The sequence below is a fragment of the Megalobrama amblycephala genome, linkage group LG11, assembly GCF_018812025.1.
Source record: "Megalobrama amblycephala isolate DHTTF-2021 linkage group LG11, ASM1881202v1, whole genome shotgun sequence".
Classification (NCBI taxonomy): Eukaryota; Metazoa; Chordata; class Actinopteri; order Cypriniformes; family Xenocyprididae; genus Megalobrama; species Megalobrama amblycephala.
The window spans coordinates 20,572,146-20,593,033 of record NC_063054.1 but is presented as its reverse complement, the minus strand read 5'-3'; the positions used below and the strand labels follow the sequence as shown (position 1 = coordinate 20,593,033).

Here is a 20,888-nt window from a genome sequence, read left to right as displayed (position 1 = left end):
CCTGGGATCTTCTTGGCCCAGCTGATCATGTGAACGAGCTCTTTGTCAGCCAGGTTGGTCAGTGACATCATGACGATGGCCTCAGTAAATGGCTTCTTCACATCTTTCATGAGGTAAATCTCAGGTGGCTCTGCATCCATGATGCGAGCGATGAGTTGCTCAGGGCTCAACGCCATGGTAACCACCTCATTTCCACTGAGGGGACGTGGGACACTTTTCATCTCTTGAGATTTCGGGCCACTTGTTCTCATCCTGCCAGAGAATCGTGCCATTCGCTTCGGCTGTGCTCCTCTTTGTTGGTAGCTGCCACGATCTCGCCGTAACCCTGTGAAATATACAATACACAAGCAATAGTCCATTTAATAGCAAATTATATAATTTTTTTATGTTAAATAGTTTCAAGTACAATCTACTATGTAGTCTTTTATTTGTAGGTTGATTTCTCCAAAGTGCAAACACTGTGGCAAAACATTGCTTTGTTTGTTTGATTATCCTGACCACAACAGAAAGCGTGCCGCAACCAATGGTGTGAATGTGGGCAGGACTATGTGTTTGTCTGACCAATGGTAGAAGGCAAGGAGTGTTCGGGAACATTCATTGCCTTTGCAGTTTACAGGGGCTGCAGGATTTTGTAAGTATTTAAATTTAAAATAAAATGCTTTTTTTTTTTTTTGCTAATTTTTTTTTTCCCTCAGTAACTATTGTTTTTATTGTTTAATTTAATACTAATATTCTCAATTGCTGTTAATAAAAAAGTTTTAAAACAAGCAGCTTTGGCAAAATTACATCAGAAAAACTGGCCTTCAAAAATTGTTGACAATAGAGGCCCTTCAAGTGAAAAAAACGTTGAGAACCAAAATATGGGTGAACAGAAGGCAAAGCCAGAAAGCAGTGAAATAAATAAATAAATAAATAAATAAAATATATATATATATATATATATATATATATATATATATATATATATATATATATATATAAATAAATAAATAAATAAATAAATATATATATATATATATATATATATATATATATATTTTTTTTATTTTTTTATTTTTTTACAAGACTGAGTATACAGTCTAAAGTGCTCAAACCAACAACATCAACTACTGAGATAAGAATACATCACTTTCTCTTCTAACCTTGAAGTGAATTATATTATTATGTGTGAATTATTATTATCTGAAATTATTTATGACAAAGAATTATGTATGATAAGATGAATTTTGAGTATTGTATCTAGGTTATTTTGGTGCAACCTTGGACCAACTCCTATAAATAATCAGTGTTCTATCACATTATCATTACAATGCTGACGCATATCACAACTTCACGGCATGATAGCTGCTTAATACTGGAACATAAAGTCCATGACTTTGGACATAATTCAGCAGCAATCTATGATTAAGTATTTGTTAACTGTGTGTGTGTAAAAAAGGGTGTTGCTAGGGAGGAAGAATGAAAGAGACCGAGTCCCACCACATTTCATCATTCCAACTTCATAACACTTCCGGAGTCGGCAGGCCTGGCAGCTTTTGCGGCGGTTCTTGTCGATGGTGCACTGGTTGGTGGCAGGGCAGATGTAGTCATTGTGTCCTGAGAAAATGAATCAGATGTTCCCTATTATTAGTGGAACAGATGCTCAAAGTTTAACAAGTCTGACTATAAAGAAACTCTTACTATGTTTAAAGACCGCAAAACAAAGCAGAGTGGTCTTAGAGAAACAGCTGTGTACAAGATTGGTTGTCAGGGACTATTGAAAATAATACATTTTAGAAGTCATTATAAAATATTTTACAACAGAATGCCATGACTGACCAAGAATCCATTATTCCAGAGCTGTGTAATAAGACTGAATAAATTAGCATTTCTGAAGGATTCTAACAGCTGTGAAGGCATCCATTATGCACTGTAAAGATGGCTATGTGTGGTTAAATATATGCAAGAAAGACAAGACCATTCACAATTCAGCATGCTTACGTAAGAAACTGTTAAAAACACAAATCACATCAGTATGCAAATTTACTATGGCATCATCATCACTTTCAGGCTACGTCTACATTAATCCGGAGACATTTGGAAACAGATTTTTCATTTAAAAATGCTCCTTGTAGAGTTTTCCAAAAGTTGCCCATCCACACAAACCTCTGAAAACTCTTAAATCCCACTTCTGCGCATGCGTAAAACATACTAAAAGCTCACAAGATGATGCAGAGAAAGCAAATATAATAAAGTTATCACGCTATTCTTCTGGCACGATCATTTTATTAGCATATGATCAAATCACTCACTGTTGCGTCCAGGTCGCACTCAAACTCCATGGTTGAAAAACGCAGCTGTCATCATGTTTTGCCGCGCAGGACAGCAACTGCGATTAAATTCTCTGCCATCTTTGCAGGAAATGTAATACGAAGAGTCTATAAATGAGCATTTATCTTGAGCAACACTGACTACGTTTACATGGACAGCAGTAATCCGATATTAATACGATTAAGACAATACTCTGATTAAGAAAGGACCATGTAAACAGCTATGTTTTATTACCTTAATCCGACTAAAGTCATACTCGAAGTAAACACACGTCGAATTAAGACAGGTGGAGTATTCCTATTTTAGTCGCATTATTGGAGTGCATTATACACATGTACACACCTTAATCACACTATTAACGTCATGTGGGAGTTTTCACCGCATTTTGCCACAGGACACATAATACACACACGGCAGTGGTCAACCGTTTTGACGGCAAACAAGAGAGCAAGCGTCAAGCAAGAAGCCACAAATCAAATTCCTCTCACCTCATCTAGTACCGCTGAATTTGTCGCGGTGGCATGAATAAAAGTTGCCGAATTAAAGTAAAGGAGGCCTGTTGCTGGAGAATTTGTATCCACCGTTGTCTATTTACAGAGCCCCACACATGAGAGAGAAAATAAATAGTAGCCTGGGCTAAATCGTGCAAACGATTTACTAATTTGTTCCTCTATGTATAAATCGAGGGAACGAATTAGTAAATCATGCACACAATTTATTTATTTATTCTTGCATGTCATGTGCGGGCTCCGTATATATATTTGCACGTATTGCATGTCAAATAATTAACTGCACTTGAAGCTTTCGTAAGATTAAAAATGAAAACACCCAAAACTGTATATGGCACGAACTGTGTGGTGATGATACGTGAAATTCTGTAGAGAACGTCGGACAGCGTGCTGTGGGGACGTAATGACGTTTGCCATTAATCGATCTAAGTTCTATAACATGTAAAATTGGAACATGAATGGAATATTCTAAAAGCAACTCATGTAAACACCTTAATCATAATATTGTCTTATTTATTCAGAATAAGGTCAGTAATTAGATTACTGCTGTCCATGTAAACGTAGCCACTGTTACAGTAAATAGCAGGCACAAAAATGCAGGCTCACTCTCTATTGCTCTGGGTATAACTATAGACATCTATGGGTACAATATTCGTCACACGACTAAACATGATTCATCGTTTTTCAAATACATCCGTATTCAATCAATCTCCACACTACAACGCAAAAACGGCGTTTTCAAATATACCCATTTTGGAGAGCGTTTTCAAAAAATGCTGTCTCAGTGTGGACTAAATAATTTGAATGCTGAACATTCTGTCAGTGGGAGATTTTCCAACTTTAATCTTAAATTTCCAAGAAGGGATTGACAAATATTTTATTTACCAGTATTGTAAATTATATATAGGGGTGAAACGGTTCTCGGTTAAAAAAAAAAAAAAAAAAAAAAAAAAAACAACCGTACCGTTCTGCACACTCGGTTCGGCACGCACTTGCACCGCGGTTCATCTCATTTCTGATGACGCATACGCATCTATAATATGGTTTGTAGAATAGAAATAAAACAGACAGACAGAGTTAGGCTAATGTATGTTTCTGTCGATGGATACGCATTCTGGCTTCCCTTAAACTTTATTCAGTGCGAGTGCCGCATGCTCTATATGAGCAGTAATTTACGCCTTCATCACCCGGGTGTGTGATATTCAGGTGAGACCTGAACAGCGCACGTTGCTTATCTGTGTTTAAACTAAACTCATTTAAGTCTTGCCAATTTAAACATTCGAGTGCAAGGCGCGAAAGAGAACTTACACGCGCAAATATTGAGGCCTCTTTCAAGTCTTGTGCTTAACGGACAAATTCACACAAAATTATATCAACATGCCCGTCTTGGCGAGTATCCTAGCAAGCATAGTCGGTTATGTCTTAAGTGAACTTAAAACACTCGAGAAAGAACGCACGTGTTCATTGTCAGTGTACTGATCCGTATATTATGCCTTAAAGAGACAGCAGCCCTTGCATTCCTGCTGTCTGAATGTGTTTTTAATGTTAATAAAACAACAAAAGACAAGGAAATCACTCATTGCTCATGACTGAATAGTAACTTAATAATTTATAATGATTGATCTTTATTTTAGTTAATACAGTGATTAGATTCACATTAGAATGATTGTCTGAAGGATCATGTGACACTGAAGACTGGAGTAACCATGCTGAAAATTCAGCTTTGCATCACAGGAATAAATTACTTTGGATGAAATATACCTGAAATAGTACACAGTTATTTTAAATTGTAATAATCTTTCACAATATTACTGTATTTTTACTGTTGTGCTGTTTGATTAAATAAATGTTCTTATTTTCCTTTATTTTTATTTGACAGTACGGAACTTTTTTTACCTGAACATAGCACAAAATCCGAGTGGTTCCAAACTTTTTGTACTGTACTAGACTGTACTGTATATATATATATATATATATATATATATATATATATATATATATATATATATATATATATATATGCTATCAGTGGTGTGCAGTGGTGTTCTAAAATGAGGAGGCAAACAATGACCTCAGTTTATTTATTTATTTTTCATTTTTTAATCAAATGTAAATTCATGTACGTTACTTTTAACGTTGTCACATTTTCCTCTTTAAATGAACATTACATTACATTACATCAAAAAGAAACCAAATACAATTATATTTTGTATTTTTACGTTAACACTGTAATTAATGTTCTACTTATTAAAACCAAGTCAGTCTAATCAAGTTAGTGTTTTAAGCATTTTTACATTTATTCCAAAATAATAACTAAAGGCAGTAACAATTTAACCCTCTATGGTATGCAATATATCAATGAGGAAACATTATTTGAGGTGTTTTTCCTGCTTAAAATTGGACACTATAACAATATCAATAATTTAATTTATTTTTTTAAGTTAATTTAAATGTCTCATTAAAAACAAACTAAAAGACTATTTTGCCTGGAGACAACACCGTACCATAGAGGGCTAAACAATATATTTTATTTGTGTATTGATTTTCATCTGAAGCAAAAACTCTAGTCTACAACCTCCAATACCCAGAATTCTTGTGAACACAGTTTTAATATATATTTTTTGGCTTTATTTCAGTGACTTAAGTTTTTTGTTTTTTCAATAACCACGCATAAACATTATTTCTTCAAAAACACAAACATGTACATACATGTTCCTCACATATTATTGTAGCCTAGTTTGTGCTGAATACAGTGTAATGAAACTTTTGTCATTAATATGTTTATGAACAACTGAAAAAAGCACAAATGTCAGGGCATGTCAAAACTTCTCCAGGGCCCCAAAAATCCTCAGACCCCTGAGGGTTAATAGTCAACTTATTTCGGATCATCGGTCATGCTCGGTAAACACTCTGTCACAGACACAAAGATGTATCTTTAATTTCACAAAGCTGATTTCTCACTAAAACCCCCGCAGTCATCATGTTTTCAGGTCTTTTCATGTTTGATTTTGACATGAAATAAAGCAATGATATCTAAGTGGGTGAGCTGTTTACACATTTTTTAACTTAGTCTTCCCATTGACGCCATCATTTTGTTTATTCAGACTGATGCGCGGAACGCGCCTGTAAACAAGAGGAGGGATTTATCACACAAACCAATCATATCCAGTCATAACCAATCATATCCAATCATAGCGCGATGGAGGCACTACCTCCTCTCACGTGACTTTCCCCAAATCATTCTCTGTTACCCCCCACAAAACCCACCGCATGCTTTAGAGGCTCTGTTATAAGTCAATGAGGGGAGAGGAGGCATGAGAGATGCAGACTCCCGCTGTAACTTTACCTGTGGGTGTTGCTGTTGGACAGTGTTCCTTCAGAAAAACAAGTGACTTTTTATTGTCCCATTTTGTAATATTTACATTGTTTTATTTTTATAATATGGATTATTTTCTCATCCTAATTTTTTGAGGAGGCACTGCCTCCCTTGCCTCCTCAGAGGAAACACCCCTGATACATATATATAAAGAGAGAGAGAGAGAGAGAATGAGTGAGTGATACCTTGTATACTCCTCTTGAAGAAGGCTTTGCATCCTTCACACGACCACACGCCATAATGGTACCCAGAGGCATAATCACTACAGACTGCACAGTAGTGCATGTCAGCTTTGCATCTTGAAGAGGTAGAAGTCTCCTCTGCATCTGCTACCCTCTTCACCAGTGGTTTTCTATGGAGGGGAGCAGACACATGTATCTGAGCGGCTTTAAAGCTAGTAATTAGACAGCCAGTATTATGCAATCATCTCAAATAAAAAAAATAATTGCGCTTCCACATACCTGTATTCCTCTTCGCCGTGATCATATGGTGTAAGTTCCGCCCAAGTTCCACCAGTTGGATGGTTTTGTTGTAATCGAGTCTGTTGTTGATGTAATGCAAGTGATGGAACTTGGCTATGAGGTGGCCAAAAGAAGGTGGGGCTTAGAGACTGCCGCACTGATGAGCAGTCGGACAGAGGCGATGTGCCGTAACCCAGCAGAGCGGGACTGCAGAAGGGCAGAGTGGTGAAGTCATGGCCGAGGTCTGTGTAGGGTGATGGGATACAGATGGGATGGCTCTCCACCGGCAGGGATGGAGAGGAGGAGTTAAAGATAGGTGAGAGGACGTGACCTCCCACCCTGCTGGAATCCACTTCCTGTAGCTGAAGCAGAGGGCTTTCTCCCTCTGGATACTCGGACATGGTGAAGGCGGACAAGTTCAATGTTGTAGCATCATCAACAGGGAACTGTTGATGCATGTCATGTTGAATTCCTGAGTCATCAATACTGAAATGAGACATAGCCGACTGGATAATCGACAAGATGCTTTCAGTTTAAATTGAGAAATGAATAGAAAAAAATTGCAAATATGATTCATCCTATATTTGTTCTAGTGAGCAGTTATTTGCAGCTCTTATCTTTCAATCTCAAGAAAATAAGCACATTCAAATAATCAAGAAATAGGAAGGCCTTTGGAAGCAAATGCATTAAAAAGGTTCAAAATCTAGCAAACAGAAATGGCCAAATTTGATATAACCATACATACCTCAAATGTATTAAAAAAATGACTATCAAGGTCTCTGGTGGTCTAGGATTTTTAAATATTTTTCAATATCTGTGTTTTTCCACACACATTGTAAATGAGCAACCTTTTACAGCAGAAAAACTGTTAATATTTTAGCCTGTTAGAGGGGGCCTTAAAAAATTTGTTGGACTCTCAAGTGAAAAGGTTGAGAACGAAAATATGGGTGAACAGAAGGCAAAGCCAGAAAGGTAAATACAGTATTTTTTGGGAAAAGGGTCCCTTGTTATATTTAGCTGTCCTTAGCATCAAAAAGCTTCTACACTAGAAGATATAGGTTCATAACTATTGCCACTGCTTAGTCATATACTTAAAAGTTAGGAGAACGTGTTTCATTCCATAACCATTACTACAGTGGGTATGGAAAGTATTCAGACCCCCTTAAATTTTTCACTCTTTGTTATATTGCAGCCATTTGCTAAAATCATTTAAGTTCATTTTTTTTCCTCATTAATGTACACACAGCACCCCATATTGACAGAAAAAAACACAGAATTGTTGACATTTTTGCAGATTTATTAAAAAAGAAAAACTGAAATATCACATGGTCCTAAGTATTCACTTTGCTGTGATACTCATATATTTAACTCAGGTGCTGTCCATTCTTCTGATCATCCTTGAAATGGTTCTACACCTTCATTTGAGTCCAGCTGTGTTTGATTATACTGATTGGGAAAGCCACACACCTGTCTATATAAGACCTTACAGCTCACAGTGCATGTCAGAGCAAATGAGAATCATGAGGTCAAAGGAACTGCCTGAAGAGCTTAGAGACAGAATTGTGGCAAGGCACAGATCTGGCCAAGGTTACAAAAAAAATTCTGCTGCACTTAAGGTTCCTAAGAGCACAGTGGCCTCCATAATCCTTAAATGGAAGACATTTGGGACGACCAGACCGTACCTAGAGCTAGCCGTCCGGCCAAACTGAGCTATCAGGGGAGAAGAGCCTTGGTGAGAGAGGTAAAGAAGAACCCAAAGATCACTGTGGCTGAGCTCCAGAGATGCAGTTGGGAGATGGGAGAAAGTTGTAGAAAGTCAACCATCACTGCAGCCCTCCACCAGTCAGGGCTTTATGGCAGAGTGGCCCGACGGAAGCCTCTCCTCAGTGCAAGACACATGAAAGCCCACATGGAGTTTGCTAAAAAACACCTGAAGGGCTCCAAGATGGTGAGAAATAAGATTCTCTGGTCTGATGAGACAAAGATAGAACTTTTTGGCCTTAATTCTAGGCGGTATGTGTGGAGAAAACCAGGCACTGCTCATCACCTGTCCAATACAGTCCCAACAGTGAAGCATGGTGGTGGCAGCATCATGCTGTGGGGGTGTTTTTCAGCTGCAGGGACAGGACAACTGGTTGCAATCGAGGGAAAGATGAATGCAGCCAAGTACAGGGATATCCTGGACGAAAACCTTCTCTAGAGTGCTCAGGACCTCAAACTGGGCCAAAGGTTTACCTTCCAAAAAGACAATGACCCTAAGCACACAGCTAAAATAACGAAGGAGTGGCTTCACAACAACTCTGTGTCTGTTCTTGAATGGCCCAGCCAGAGCCCTGACTTAAACCCAATTGAGCATCTCTGGAGAGACCTAAAATGGCTGTCCACCAATGTTTACCATCCAACCTGACAGAACTGGAGAGGATCTGCAAGGAGGAATGGCAGAGGATCCCCAAATCCAGGTGTGAAAAACTTGTTGCATCTTTCCCAAAAAGACTCATGGCTGTATTAGATAAAAAGGGTGCTTCTACTAAATACTGAGCAAAGGGTCTGAATACTTAGGACCATGTGATATTTCAGTTTTTCTTTTTTAATAAATCTGCAAAATGTCAACAATTCTGTGTTTTTCTGTCAATATGGGGTGCTGTGTGTAAATTAATGAGGAAAAAAAATGAACAAATGATTTTAGCAAATGGCTGCAATATAACAAAGAGTGAAAAAATTAAGGGGGTCTGAATACTTTCCGTACTCACTGTATATTGTGTATTTTCGCAGAGCCGGAATGCAGTATTCACCAATCAGCATCCAGGACCGAGTGAAAAGTTTGGTAAGTGGTCTGTAAGATTTTACAAATATTTTTGAAAGTCTCTTATGCTCACTGATGTAAAAATACAGTAAAAGCAGTAAAACAGTAATATTGTGAAATGTTACACATTTTTCTATATTAAAATAATTTATAATATAATTTATTCCTGTGATGACAAAACTGAATTTTCAGCATCATTATTCAGGGCTTCAGTGTCACATGATCCTTCAGAAATCATTCTAATATGCTGATTTGGTCCTCAAGAAACATTTCAGTTGTGTGTATGTTCAGTTTTGTAACAATGTAAATGTCTTTACTGACACTTTTGATCAATTTAAACCATCTATGCTGAATAAAAGTATTAAATAAACCAGACAAAAGGAGTTGCTGTGCAGCGGAGAGCCGTGACAGGATGCATCCTTGAGTTAATGATTACCGGCAAGTAATTCATAGTGTAGAATGAGTGACAAGATTGGATTGAGGAGGATTAGATTATTACACACTGTGTTCCACCAAAAAACATGAAAAATTCAATTAAATCCCACTTTATGTAAATATTTTCAACTTAATCTTATACTTTATCTCATAACAAATGCAAAAAGTGTTGCCCTGGCGCCATGGTGATCTGTCTACACATCATTTACATTCAAATGTATTTGGCAGATGATTCTATCTGAGGTGAATTACGTTGCATTCAAGGTATACTTTTTTTTCTGTTGATGCATTCCCTGGATTGACTTTTTTTACAGGAACGCTCATAAAGCTGGTCTCACAACAATTTAATAGCAGATGTTTGTTTTAAAGCTTGTGAACAGTGAAAAAGCATCTGCGTGTCTTGCATATCTGCCTATTTTAGGCTAGTTAATTCAGCCTGTTGCATACAGCTCAGTGACAGTACGAATCTTGGTTGCACTCAAAGAGGCCTAAAGATCAGCCTCAGAAACATTTACATTTTTCTTACACTGAATATCCATTAAATTGAATCAAGGCATAATAAAGATACATTTTTATTTCTCTCTGCTGTTTGCAGTGCTGTCTTTCTAATGGCAACACGTTAGTTCTTATCATTTTAACACAGAAGTCTGTTAAAGTGACTCTTACCTACACAGTATTGTAGACTGTACTTGCGAGAGAGGCAGTTAGCCACAACGTCTCCTCGGACTGCCAATGTTGAGTCAGCTGAGGACTTTTGAACCCTCGTTTCAGCACAGACAGGCAACTGGCCAAAACATACCCTGCACAGAGCACAAGTACCTGCAAAATGACAGAAAGGAAATTATGTGATGAGTTATAAAGCAACCTATGATGTGAACAGCAAACATTTAATTTAACAAAATGGTAAAAATTATTATTTTTATTTACTATTTTTATAAAAAATTTAATATTTTTTTTCTTTCATTTTATTATTATTATTACAATTATTAAATGATTAAATAATTATTATAATATGTTTTGAAATTAACTGATAATTCAAAATCCAAAACTAAAAGGCACTTATTACCTCTTTTTCTATCAGCATGACAAGTCAAAGATGTCAAATTAATTATATACTTTCACATCAAACGCTGTAAAAAATGTTTGTAATTTTACAGAAAAATACTAACTTATAAAATGCTTCAGTAAAAACCTGATAATTGGTTAATGTAAGTTACCTTATTGTACAGAGAAAAATTGTAAATGGATTAACATTGCATTGTTTGTAATTTTACTATAAAATATTGTCAAATGTATATTTTTGTAAGTAAATATGATGAATTATATGAATATTATAATGTGTAAAACAAGAAAAAGGTGTGACATATCACAAATTATTGTGTTTTATTTAAATAGTTTTGTTTAGGATTAGGATGTTTTGTGTGATACAGGCAGTAATATTTCCGGTGAATTTTTGACAACCACAGCTGCCATTTTTTTGTGTAAATTTAACAGGACATTTTTACAGTGCAGGTAGTGGTATTTTTTTAGTTTGGTAATTTTAACGTAAATATCCATTTAGTAATTTAAAGGGTTAGTTCACCCAAATATGAAATTTCTGTTGTTAATTACTCACCCTCATGTCGTTCCAAACCCGTAAGATCTTCGTTCATCTTCGGAAAAAGAAATTAATATATTTTTGATGAAATCTGAGAGGTTTTTTTTTTTTATCCCCCATAGAAAGCAAAGTAATTACCACATTCAAGGTAGAAAAAAAGGTAGTAAAAACATTGTTAAAATAGTCAATGTGACTACAGTGGTTCAACCTTAATGTTATGAAGCAACAAAAAATCTTTTTTGGCATCTTTTTGTCAATCTTTTTCATCATGCTGCTCACGTGAACACTGTCGGCCAATACAGAGATGGCGTTCTGACGTAGAACCTGGAAGTGCTGGATGTAAACAGCATAGGAGAATGACAGGGGAGAGAAGAAATTGTTGAATAAAGTCGTTATTTTTGTTTTGTTTTTGCGCACAAAAACTATTCTCTTCGCTTCATAACATTTCGGTTGAACCACTGTAGTCACGTTCACTATTTTAACAATGTTTTTACTACTTTTCTGGACCTTGGATGTGGTAATTACATTGCTTTCTATGGGGATTTTAAAAAATTCTCGGATTTCATCAAAAAATATCTTAATTTGTGTTCCAAAGATGAACGAAGGTCTTACTGGAGTGGAACGATATGAGGGTGAGTAATTAATGACGTAAATTTCATTTTTGGTTGAACTAACCCTTTAATATGAACCACAGAAATGTCACTACGAGGATGACTTTTTCAGCAGCTGTAGACGCAGGTTAAATAATTACCAATCTATAACGAACACTAACAGTACTCTGTTCATTCCCACCATTATGATAATGGGGAGACTATTCTTCCCATTAAAAACCCTCTGTAACCTCAAACTCCTAATTCTTCTGAGAGGAGGCTAAGAAAGACTTAGACAGAATAGAAGACAGAGAGAAGGAGGAGACTTGGAAAGCAGGAGTGACTGAATCTGCCTGCATCAACTCTCTACTGACAACCGGTCTGGCATGATGCATGCTCTTGAGGCAAAAGAGCGCCCGGCCACTGGCCAGCAGTGCATACCAAAAACAAAAGCCCAAGGCCACGGTGTGATCTCCCCTCTCCAGCTTCCCTCACTCCCTTCTCTGGCGGAAAACGGATAACGGAAAGAAGGAGCGACGGAAACCATGCCCTGTGCAGGAGTGGTGGGAACAAGGGGGAAGACCACCACCAAGCCTGACGCAAACCTTTAAGACTATGAACCTTTTCTAATAATATAGAGCACTTAAAAATGGAGTGCTATAATATATTTTATAAAATGGATAGTTAGGATTGATGAGCCGCATTCGGAGCCGTTGTAAATTACTCTACAATCATACACCAGTGACCTCATTAAAATAAATATGTTTATGGACTAACCATTTTATAAAAGTAATAAGCCTCGTGAAGCCATGATTTACAATGAATTTAGAACAGCTAAGGGGGGTTTTCGTCATGGGGTTTATTGCTTTAATAAGTGTTTCTGTAGTTTAAACAGTAGAGCATGATGTTAGGGTTAGGGTGGTCATAGTTTCAAATCCCAGGGAAAGCAAGAACTGATATAATGTATAGTTTGAATGCAAAGGTGCTTTGGATAAAATCAATTGCCAAATACATAAATGGAAAACGTACCATGCCATATTTATATTTAAAAATATTTTATGCAGAAGTTATGTGCATTTCCATAAGGTGTTCATAAGGTAGATCTGCTTTTACTAGTGAAGTGACTTGACTTGTGAAGTGACTTGTGGCCAAGTATACTCGGAATTTGTGCTCTGCATTTAACCCATCCAAGTGCACACACACAGCAGCGAACACACACACTGTGAACACACACCCGGAGCAGTGGGCAGCCATTGCTGAGGCGCCCGGACCATAGACCATAGTCACTGCGCAAAATGTATTCCTTATTTCTTCAATGAATGCTACAAACTATGATCATAATTACTGGAAATCTCAGCAGAGATGCAGCAATCCCATCGTGACTATATTTCTCTGTACCAATTCACAGTATATTGTTCAATATCAGGATTTTGCATTGATCATAATCATTGATATACTGGCAACACAGAGGAATGTCATGTCGCACTGATACAAAAATATTGTGTGTGTGTGTGTGTGTGTGTGTGTGTGTGTGTGTGTGTACACACAAACAATATATACATACATACATACATATAATTTTATGATAATTTGTATTTATTTTTTTCATTAAAAAAACAAATTAACTACAAAAAAATCTTCTTTTCAAGGCAAAAGAAAAAAAAAAGATTATATAATTTTAGTCTTTTTTTTTTACTTCTATTTCCTCCAGCAGGAGTTTACACGACCTCTTGATAAGAAAAAAATGTTTGTTCAGTTTAAAGGGAAAGTTAAAATATCCTATTTATTTGAGAGTGGATAAAAGCCTCTTTGACACAGTGTGGCTGTTATTTAAAAAACCCTACTGACAGTCTTTAGCTGTTCTAATCGAGTTTGAATAGTTAAAATTGCATACTGTATAAAGTAGATGTATTACTGATGGATAGACCTGTGTCTTTGTTACAGACTAAAAACTGCACATAACAGTAGCTGACACTCTTTCTTACTGTACAACAACAGTTTATGAGAAAATTTGTATATTTAATGTCACCGCTTGCTGAAGTCACAACAAGATCACAGATAACTGACACCATTGCTGACTTTTAGTTTTTCAAGTAATTTATAAGTAGTCTATTTGACCAGTGGTTTATCAGCTTATATCAACTATACATAAATTTAAATGTGGCAAAAATGCAGCAGGTCAGCATTAAAGGAGTCCATTCAGTGAATAAACAATTTGCAGCAGGTTTATATGTTGTTATATTTGTCATTTTTGCCTCATTCATTAAAAACAAAAACAAAACGTAATTTTAAGTAATGGTATTACATATACTACATAATATATAGTTAAAATCACTGGAGGGTATTTTTAATTATTTTGATGAATTAACTGTTCACGTTTCAAGATGTAGAATACTGACCTTCATTGTGTCAGTTTTAATATGAATATTTATCAGTTTTAAACCTTTCATCCTCATGCCGAGTGAAAGTGAATGAATATGATGTTCTGCAATTGCATAATTCCATTCATTAACCTACGTCATTTTCGACTGAACAGTGCACACGTAAGCATATGTACTGTAATCGAGCACACGCGCTGAATGAAATGAAACACTGCCATCCAATTGAATTGATATAGGGCGAAAGTTTACCCACAATTACAAACAGACACTGGAAGACAGTAAACCTACCTGTTGCAATCGATGTCAGCAGATGGTCCACTGTAAGGCTTGATTTCTGAGTCGATAAGTATCCCAAATGAGAATTTTATGGCTTGATTTGATCGCTGGTAAAAGCCTGTGTAAGAAGAAACGGCCAGTGTTTTGATGAACTGTCAGGATACATGTTAAATTGTGCTCTGCTCTGTCTGTCACTGAACGCTCGTACTTATTTGAGTCTTTACGTCATTGACCACACCCACCTGAATCACCTCCTCCTGCCTTCTGAACATCTGCTTTTCACGCGCTCTGTATGTACTCTGTAGGTTACAAACCTGATCATTGTTCGGTTCTACACTTAAGAGATGGATCATTCATGTTATGCAATATATTTTAAATAAGAAATAAAGAATAAAAATAAAGAGTTTTCTATTTTAATACATTTAAAAATGTAATTTATTCCTGCGATTAATTTTCAGCATCATTACTCCAGTCTTTAATGTCACATGATCCAGAAATCATTCTAATATGCCAACTTGCAGTTTAAGAAAAAGTTATTACATTATTATTTATGTTGAAAACCGTTTTTGCTGCTTATTTCAAGAAGAGAAAAACAAACAAATGATCACTAAATAAAACAATATTAAAACTATTTTGACTGAAACATAAAAATGAAGATGAGAGTTTCCAGTTTTTAGAAATGTATACGTTTTTAGTTGTTAGAAATTAATGTAGCCTACATGGAAAAAAGGCAACATCCACAAACCAAAGTGATCTTTATTCCTGTGGTGAAAATCAAGTTTTTAAAGGTGCCCTAGAATTAAAAATTGAATTTATCTTGGCATAGTCAAATAACAAGAGTTCAGTACATGGAAATGACATACAGTGAGTCTCAAACTCCATTGTTTCCTCCTTCTTATATAAATCTCATTTGTTTAAAAGACCTCCGAAGAACAGGCGAATCTCAACACAACATTGACTGTTACGTAACAGTCGGGGTGTACGCCCCCAATATTTGCATATGCCAGCCCATGATCGAGGCATTACACAAGGGCAGAACGTCTGGATCTGTGCACAGCTGAATCATCAGACTAGGTAAGCAACCAAGAACAACAGCGAAAAATGGCAGATGGAGCAATAATAACTGACATGATCCATGATAACATGATATTTGTAGTGATATTTGTAAGATATTTGTCTTTCTAAATGTTTCGTTAGCATGTTGCTAATGTACTGTTAAATGTGGTTAAAGTTACCATTGTTTCTTACTGTATTCACGGAGACAAGAGCCATCGCTATTTTCATTATTAAACACTTGCAGTCTGTATAATGCATAAACAGAACTTCATTCTTTATAAATCTCTCCAACAGTGTAGCATTAGCCGTTAGCCATGGATCACAGCCTCAAATTCATTCAGAATCAAATGTAAACAATATAACAGTATACAATACCAAAGTCCCTTTAAGACAAGTCATTTCACTCAGCGGCCATCTTTGAAACGCCTCTCGGGCATCCTGGGCATCATGCAATCTCTTTGAATGGGGAAACATCAAATTCTCCAAAACTGTTCGCCAACCTTACGATTAAATTTCATATTTGAAATCACCAATGAAATCTAACAACAACCGGCTCATAAATTTAGTTTCTAAACACTCGAATCATGACAAAAAAAACCTGTATTTTTCAGGCTGGATCAAGCTAATGCGCATGCGCAGACCTAAATGCGCCTCTCTTCGGAGGCGCGCATCTGACTGTTTCTATAGACCCCTTAATCGCCTACGTCACTGTGACGTCACCGCTCTAGCTGGAGGCAAAACATAAATAAGAACTAGTAGCAGGCGCGCTAAAAATTTGAGGTTTTGACTTTAAAATATTGTTTTGTTGTGTTTGTGTTGTGCTGCCAGAATAGAAGGAACAGGACTTTTGGTTCAAAACTAAAGTTTTACCAGATCCCGGCAGACATTCCTTCACAGAAATCAAAAAGATAATTGTGGTTGAATGCAATACGGCGTACAGACTGGACGGAGACGATCATAAATAATACTCGTGTTTGCAGTGCACACTTCATATCAGGTAAAATAATCGATGCATATGTAATGGTGTGTTGGTTTTATCTAGTACAAATCAGCAAGTTTCTGTTTTATAGGTGAAAAGTCGCCAACTTTCAGCGCACTAGCTAGCTTAAATGTTAAACAAACATACAGCGATAGATGTGTGTGCCATCCTTTGAATGGTCTCTTAAAATAATCCACATTGCTAGCCATAATCATAGTTAGCCCAGCGTTAGGTTACATTAGATAATAAGCCTTGACAAAATTCCCCGAACCACCCGAAAGTAATTCATATGTTGTCTAGGAAATATCCAAAACTTAAGTTAATTTACAAAAATAGCTGTCACGGTCCCGCAGAGTCAGTGACTACATATTCGGAGAGTTCTGAACCTTCTTTTGCATCTATGTTTAATAAATCCCTCCTAAAACATGCTAGCTTAGGCTTGTCAACATTGAGTCCAGCGTCTCTTTTTGCCTCCAGCTAAGCCCCGCCCACCAGAAAACGTTGCAATGTTTACAAACTTTTAAGGGGTCTATAGAAAACCTGTGATTCTAACGGCCGCTGAAGTGACGCGATGACTTTACCAGTCGGTGATTGCCTCTTATTTAGAAGGTGGGACTTATTCCGCCATATTGCGCGTTACACTTTCTCCCATTCAAAACAATACGAGTGACACGTCTTGTGTTATTCGATAGTCTTTGACAATACTCACATAATCCGACGCATGCATGCAGTATGCATGACGAACACTTTGTAAAGATCCATTTTGAGGGTTATATTAGCTGTGTAAACTTTGTTTATGTACTGTTTAAGGCAAGCGCGAGCTCCGGGGGCTGAGAGCGCGCGATTTAAAGTGACCGCAACCTGAATCGGCGCATTTCTAATTATGCCCCAAAATAGGCAGTTAAAAAAATTAATTAAAAAAATCTATGGGGTATTTTGAGCTGAAACTTCACAGACACATTCAGGGGACACCTTAGACTTATATTACATCTTCTAAAAAAACATTCGATGGCACCTTTAATGTTGTTTATATGTCTGTTGTGTTTTTAATATGCTTTAAGACAAACCATGTGCAAATTCATAAGTCAACACCATTGTTGAGTATTTTCTCTTTAAAACTGCAGTGATCTAAAGACAGTTTCAAAAACACGGTTTGAAATTGCTGGTGTTTGTGACATCATAACCTACCTTGTAGCCAAAAACATCAACGTGCTGCGTGCTTTAGCATATCATTAACCATTAGTCTCAAGAAGCCAGGTTATCCTGGTATATTTTTCTGTTGATATAAATAATTGGGTATATTTAGCAATATAGTGGGTGTATGATGTATATAACTATGTTATGATGAACTAAATGCCTTTCTCCACTGACGCTCTAATGTGTTCAAAGCGTTTCTAAAGATACTGATTTTTAGAAGACAGTTGTCTGACTTGCGAATGGGAACATAGTTTGTGAAACATTAGCAACACATTATTAGCAGCTGTTTGATAATGTAGTCAAGCAAAAGGTTCATCATATTAATTAACGTCACGTGTCTAAATGTTTAAATGTGTCATTTTGATGATCAAAGATGAGTTTTAAGGGATAAAATTATTGACTACAGGGGGACTTTAAATTCACCCCTGATTTACATCATTTTGAGTGTAATATTTTGTTAAACCAGGGGAATAAATGATGGCTACATTACAATGAATGGCAGACTCACTGGAATGACTTCTCTCCCAAAGTATTATAATGTACATTAAATGTTATACTAATAACAATAAATTATGCAACTAACTCTAATCCTAACCCTATAGTAAGTACATGTCGTTAATTAATATTACTCAGTACTTAAAAATATAATTACAGCGTAACAAGGACACCTTAAAATAAAGTGTAACCACTGTAAAACTACAGAAAAGGTTTTTTATGGAGAACTTGCAAAAAAGGTTGGTTGTCCAGCATGTTTAACCAAATGGCCAAAGACAATGTCGGGAAGAAAAACAAACTAAATAAAAGCATATTTAGCAGCACAAATAAAAGACAAACAAATAATTTAAGTGGAGAAGCAGGTTTGATGTTGGCCTATTTACAGTTCATAGTTCTTGGACCTCAGGGAATGGAAGTGAATGGTAGTAAATTGTGCCCTTTAACAAGGGCTCACAATGCACTGTAATGGTTCTGTAAATGTGGCAAGGTAGAGTCATCACCACGGGAGACCACGGCTTTAAGCAGAAGCACAGACGAAATACTTTTCTCCCACTTTCTCTGTGCACCTGCATTCAGGATGTCAGATAACCAGCCATGTAGCCTGCTGAGATGATTGCCCCTGTTACTCCTTGCATCTCTCAAGCCCCAGCTCTCAGAGTTCTGCTAGTACATGTCTGGTGATTACAGCTAGCTTGCCAGCCACGGGAGCCTAATGTATTTGTTGTGTCCCAAATTATGAATAATCACGACTCACCTCTTGCCATAAATCTAGCAAAAGTTTATATATATATATTATATATATATAATTTCCAAGTACATTTATAACACTACACTTTATATTACCTTGGCATAGAATTACAGAAAACATCTCGGTTATGTATGTAACCCCCGTTCCCTGAAGGAGGGAATGGAGACGTACGTCAGAAGTGAACCGACAAATTGGGATATCGCTAGAGAGCCCTATCACCTTCGAATGTAACTAATGGCTCGTTTCCACTGAGCGGTAAGTTGTGAATGGTACCCTAATTCCGAACCGTGCCGTACCACTTTTTTGGGACCCTTTCGTTGGGGTACCAAGCACAACAGTACCGTACCAAAAGGGTGGAGCTACATTCTGCAAAACTTTGATTTGTCAACAGAGAATCTTCACTTGCGCGTGCAACAAGGGGAATAACAACACGAGACGCCACACACAAATGTTGTTCAGGCAACGCGTGCATTGATTATTTTCACTTTATGTAGGCTATATAACAAAACAAAATATAAAACACAACCCTGCCTCTTTTCGTTTTTATTTAAAAAAAAATATGAAACCTATTAATGTGTGGTTCAGGCAATATGTGCATATGTACATATCTTCACTGTATGTAGCCTATAATAAAATGAAATAAGACAAAACAACCTTCTCTTTTTGTTAAAAGTCAGTTTTAATTATCAATAATAACCATTATAAAAGTATAAGTATAAAATATGACAAGCTATACAATAATAAATAAAGACAAGCAAACAATTCAGTCAAACATACAGCGCACTACAAAGGTAAAGTTAAATAAATATATAAAGTTATAAAACTTCGCTTTGCCCTCAGCAAAAACAATTTGCCCGGGAACAAATTATAAATTCATGAGACCAAAGATTGCCCGTTATACACAAGATGAATGATATATTGTTTTTAACCACTACAGAGACATCTGAGTCAGCGGCGAATGTCAGAAGGACTAGCCGAGGTACAGCTGCTCTCAGCTGGGTACATTAGCACCGAGCGCCCGGTGATCGTCTGGATCTCACAACTCTGACAATGTCAGATCAAATTTTCAAATAGGCGCTATCTTTATAAATAAACCACAGATTTTAGGTTTAAACAACTACATTCTCGCCTGAAAAACTTTTAAAACTACATTTCATGACAATAAAATTGTTTTTAAATTACGCGGGTTTTCTCCTCCGCTTGCTGGTAGGTGCTGCTGCATGGACACCTGAACTTAAAGTGTACTTTGTATTCTGAAACACCGAATGTTGGCGTGCAGCAAGCAAAGCTCGTCTTCTTCTTGTGACAGACATCCTCAAGCCGAGAAGCAAGAACAAGATCTGCTATATGTCCCATATATATATATATATATATATATATATATATATATATATATATATATATATATGCGACGGAGACGAACCCCGTGATTCCCCCCACTGGCCAGCAGAGAGCTCCATCCCCGGAATACTGACACACACGCATCCATTCACTCACCTATACTGACTCACACAACGTTTCCCACAAGCCCCGTTCCTTGGACTCTGATCACCCTTCAGCTGCAGCTAGTTTGTACTGTTATTTAAGCGGCCATCATACACAGACTCAACGCAAAGTCTTGATCATTGCCCCGGCTGTCATTACTAAGCGTTTATACCCTGTTTGATTTCCCGTT

General features: G+C 36.7%; 1 protein-coding gene across 8 annotated transcripts in view; it reads right to left on the bottom strand.

Annotated features, from left to right (window-relative positions):
* The window catches only part of esr2a (estrogen receptor 2a), a 121,592-nt gene that overhangs the window by 13,424 nt on the left and 87,280 nt on the right, over positions 1-20,888 (bottom strand). For 3 of the 8 annotated variants that reach the window (XM_048206649.1, XM_048206650.1, XM_048206652.1), the window contains 7 exons: positions 14,981-15,037; positions 14,751-14,856; positions 10,561-10,713; positions 6,657-7,162; positions 6,381-6,547; positions 1,480-1,596; positions 2-325 (listed from right to left, as the gene is read on the bottom strand). In XM_048206649.1, the coding sequence (XP_048062606.1) occupies positions 2-325; positions 1,480-1,596; positions 6,381-6,547; positions 6,657-7,156 (1,108 nt within the window). In that variant the 5' untranslated portion in view covers positions 7,157-7,162; positions 10,561-10,713; positions 14,751-14,856; positions 14,981-15,037. Of the gene's footprint in view, position 1; positions 326-1,479; positions 1,597-6,380; positions 6,548-6,656; positions 7,163-10,560; positions 10,714-14,750; positions 14,943-14,980; positions 15,038-20,888 lie in introns of those variants that run through there. The other 5 variants (XM_048206655.1, XM_048206647.1, XM_048206648.1 and 2 more) reach the window with 4 other exon arrangements.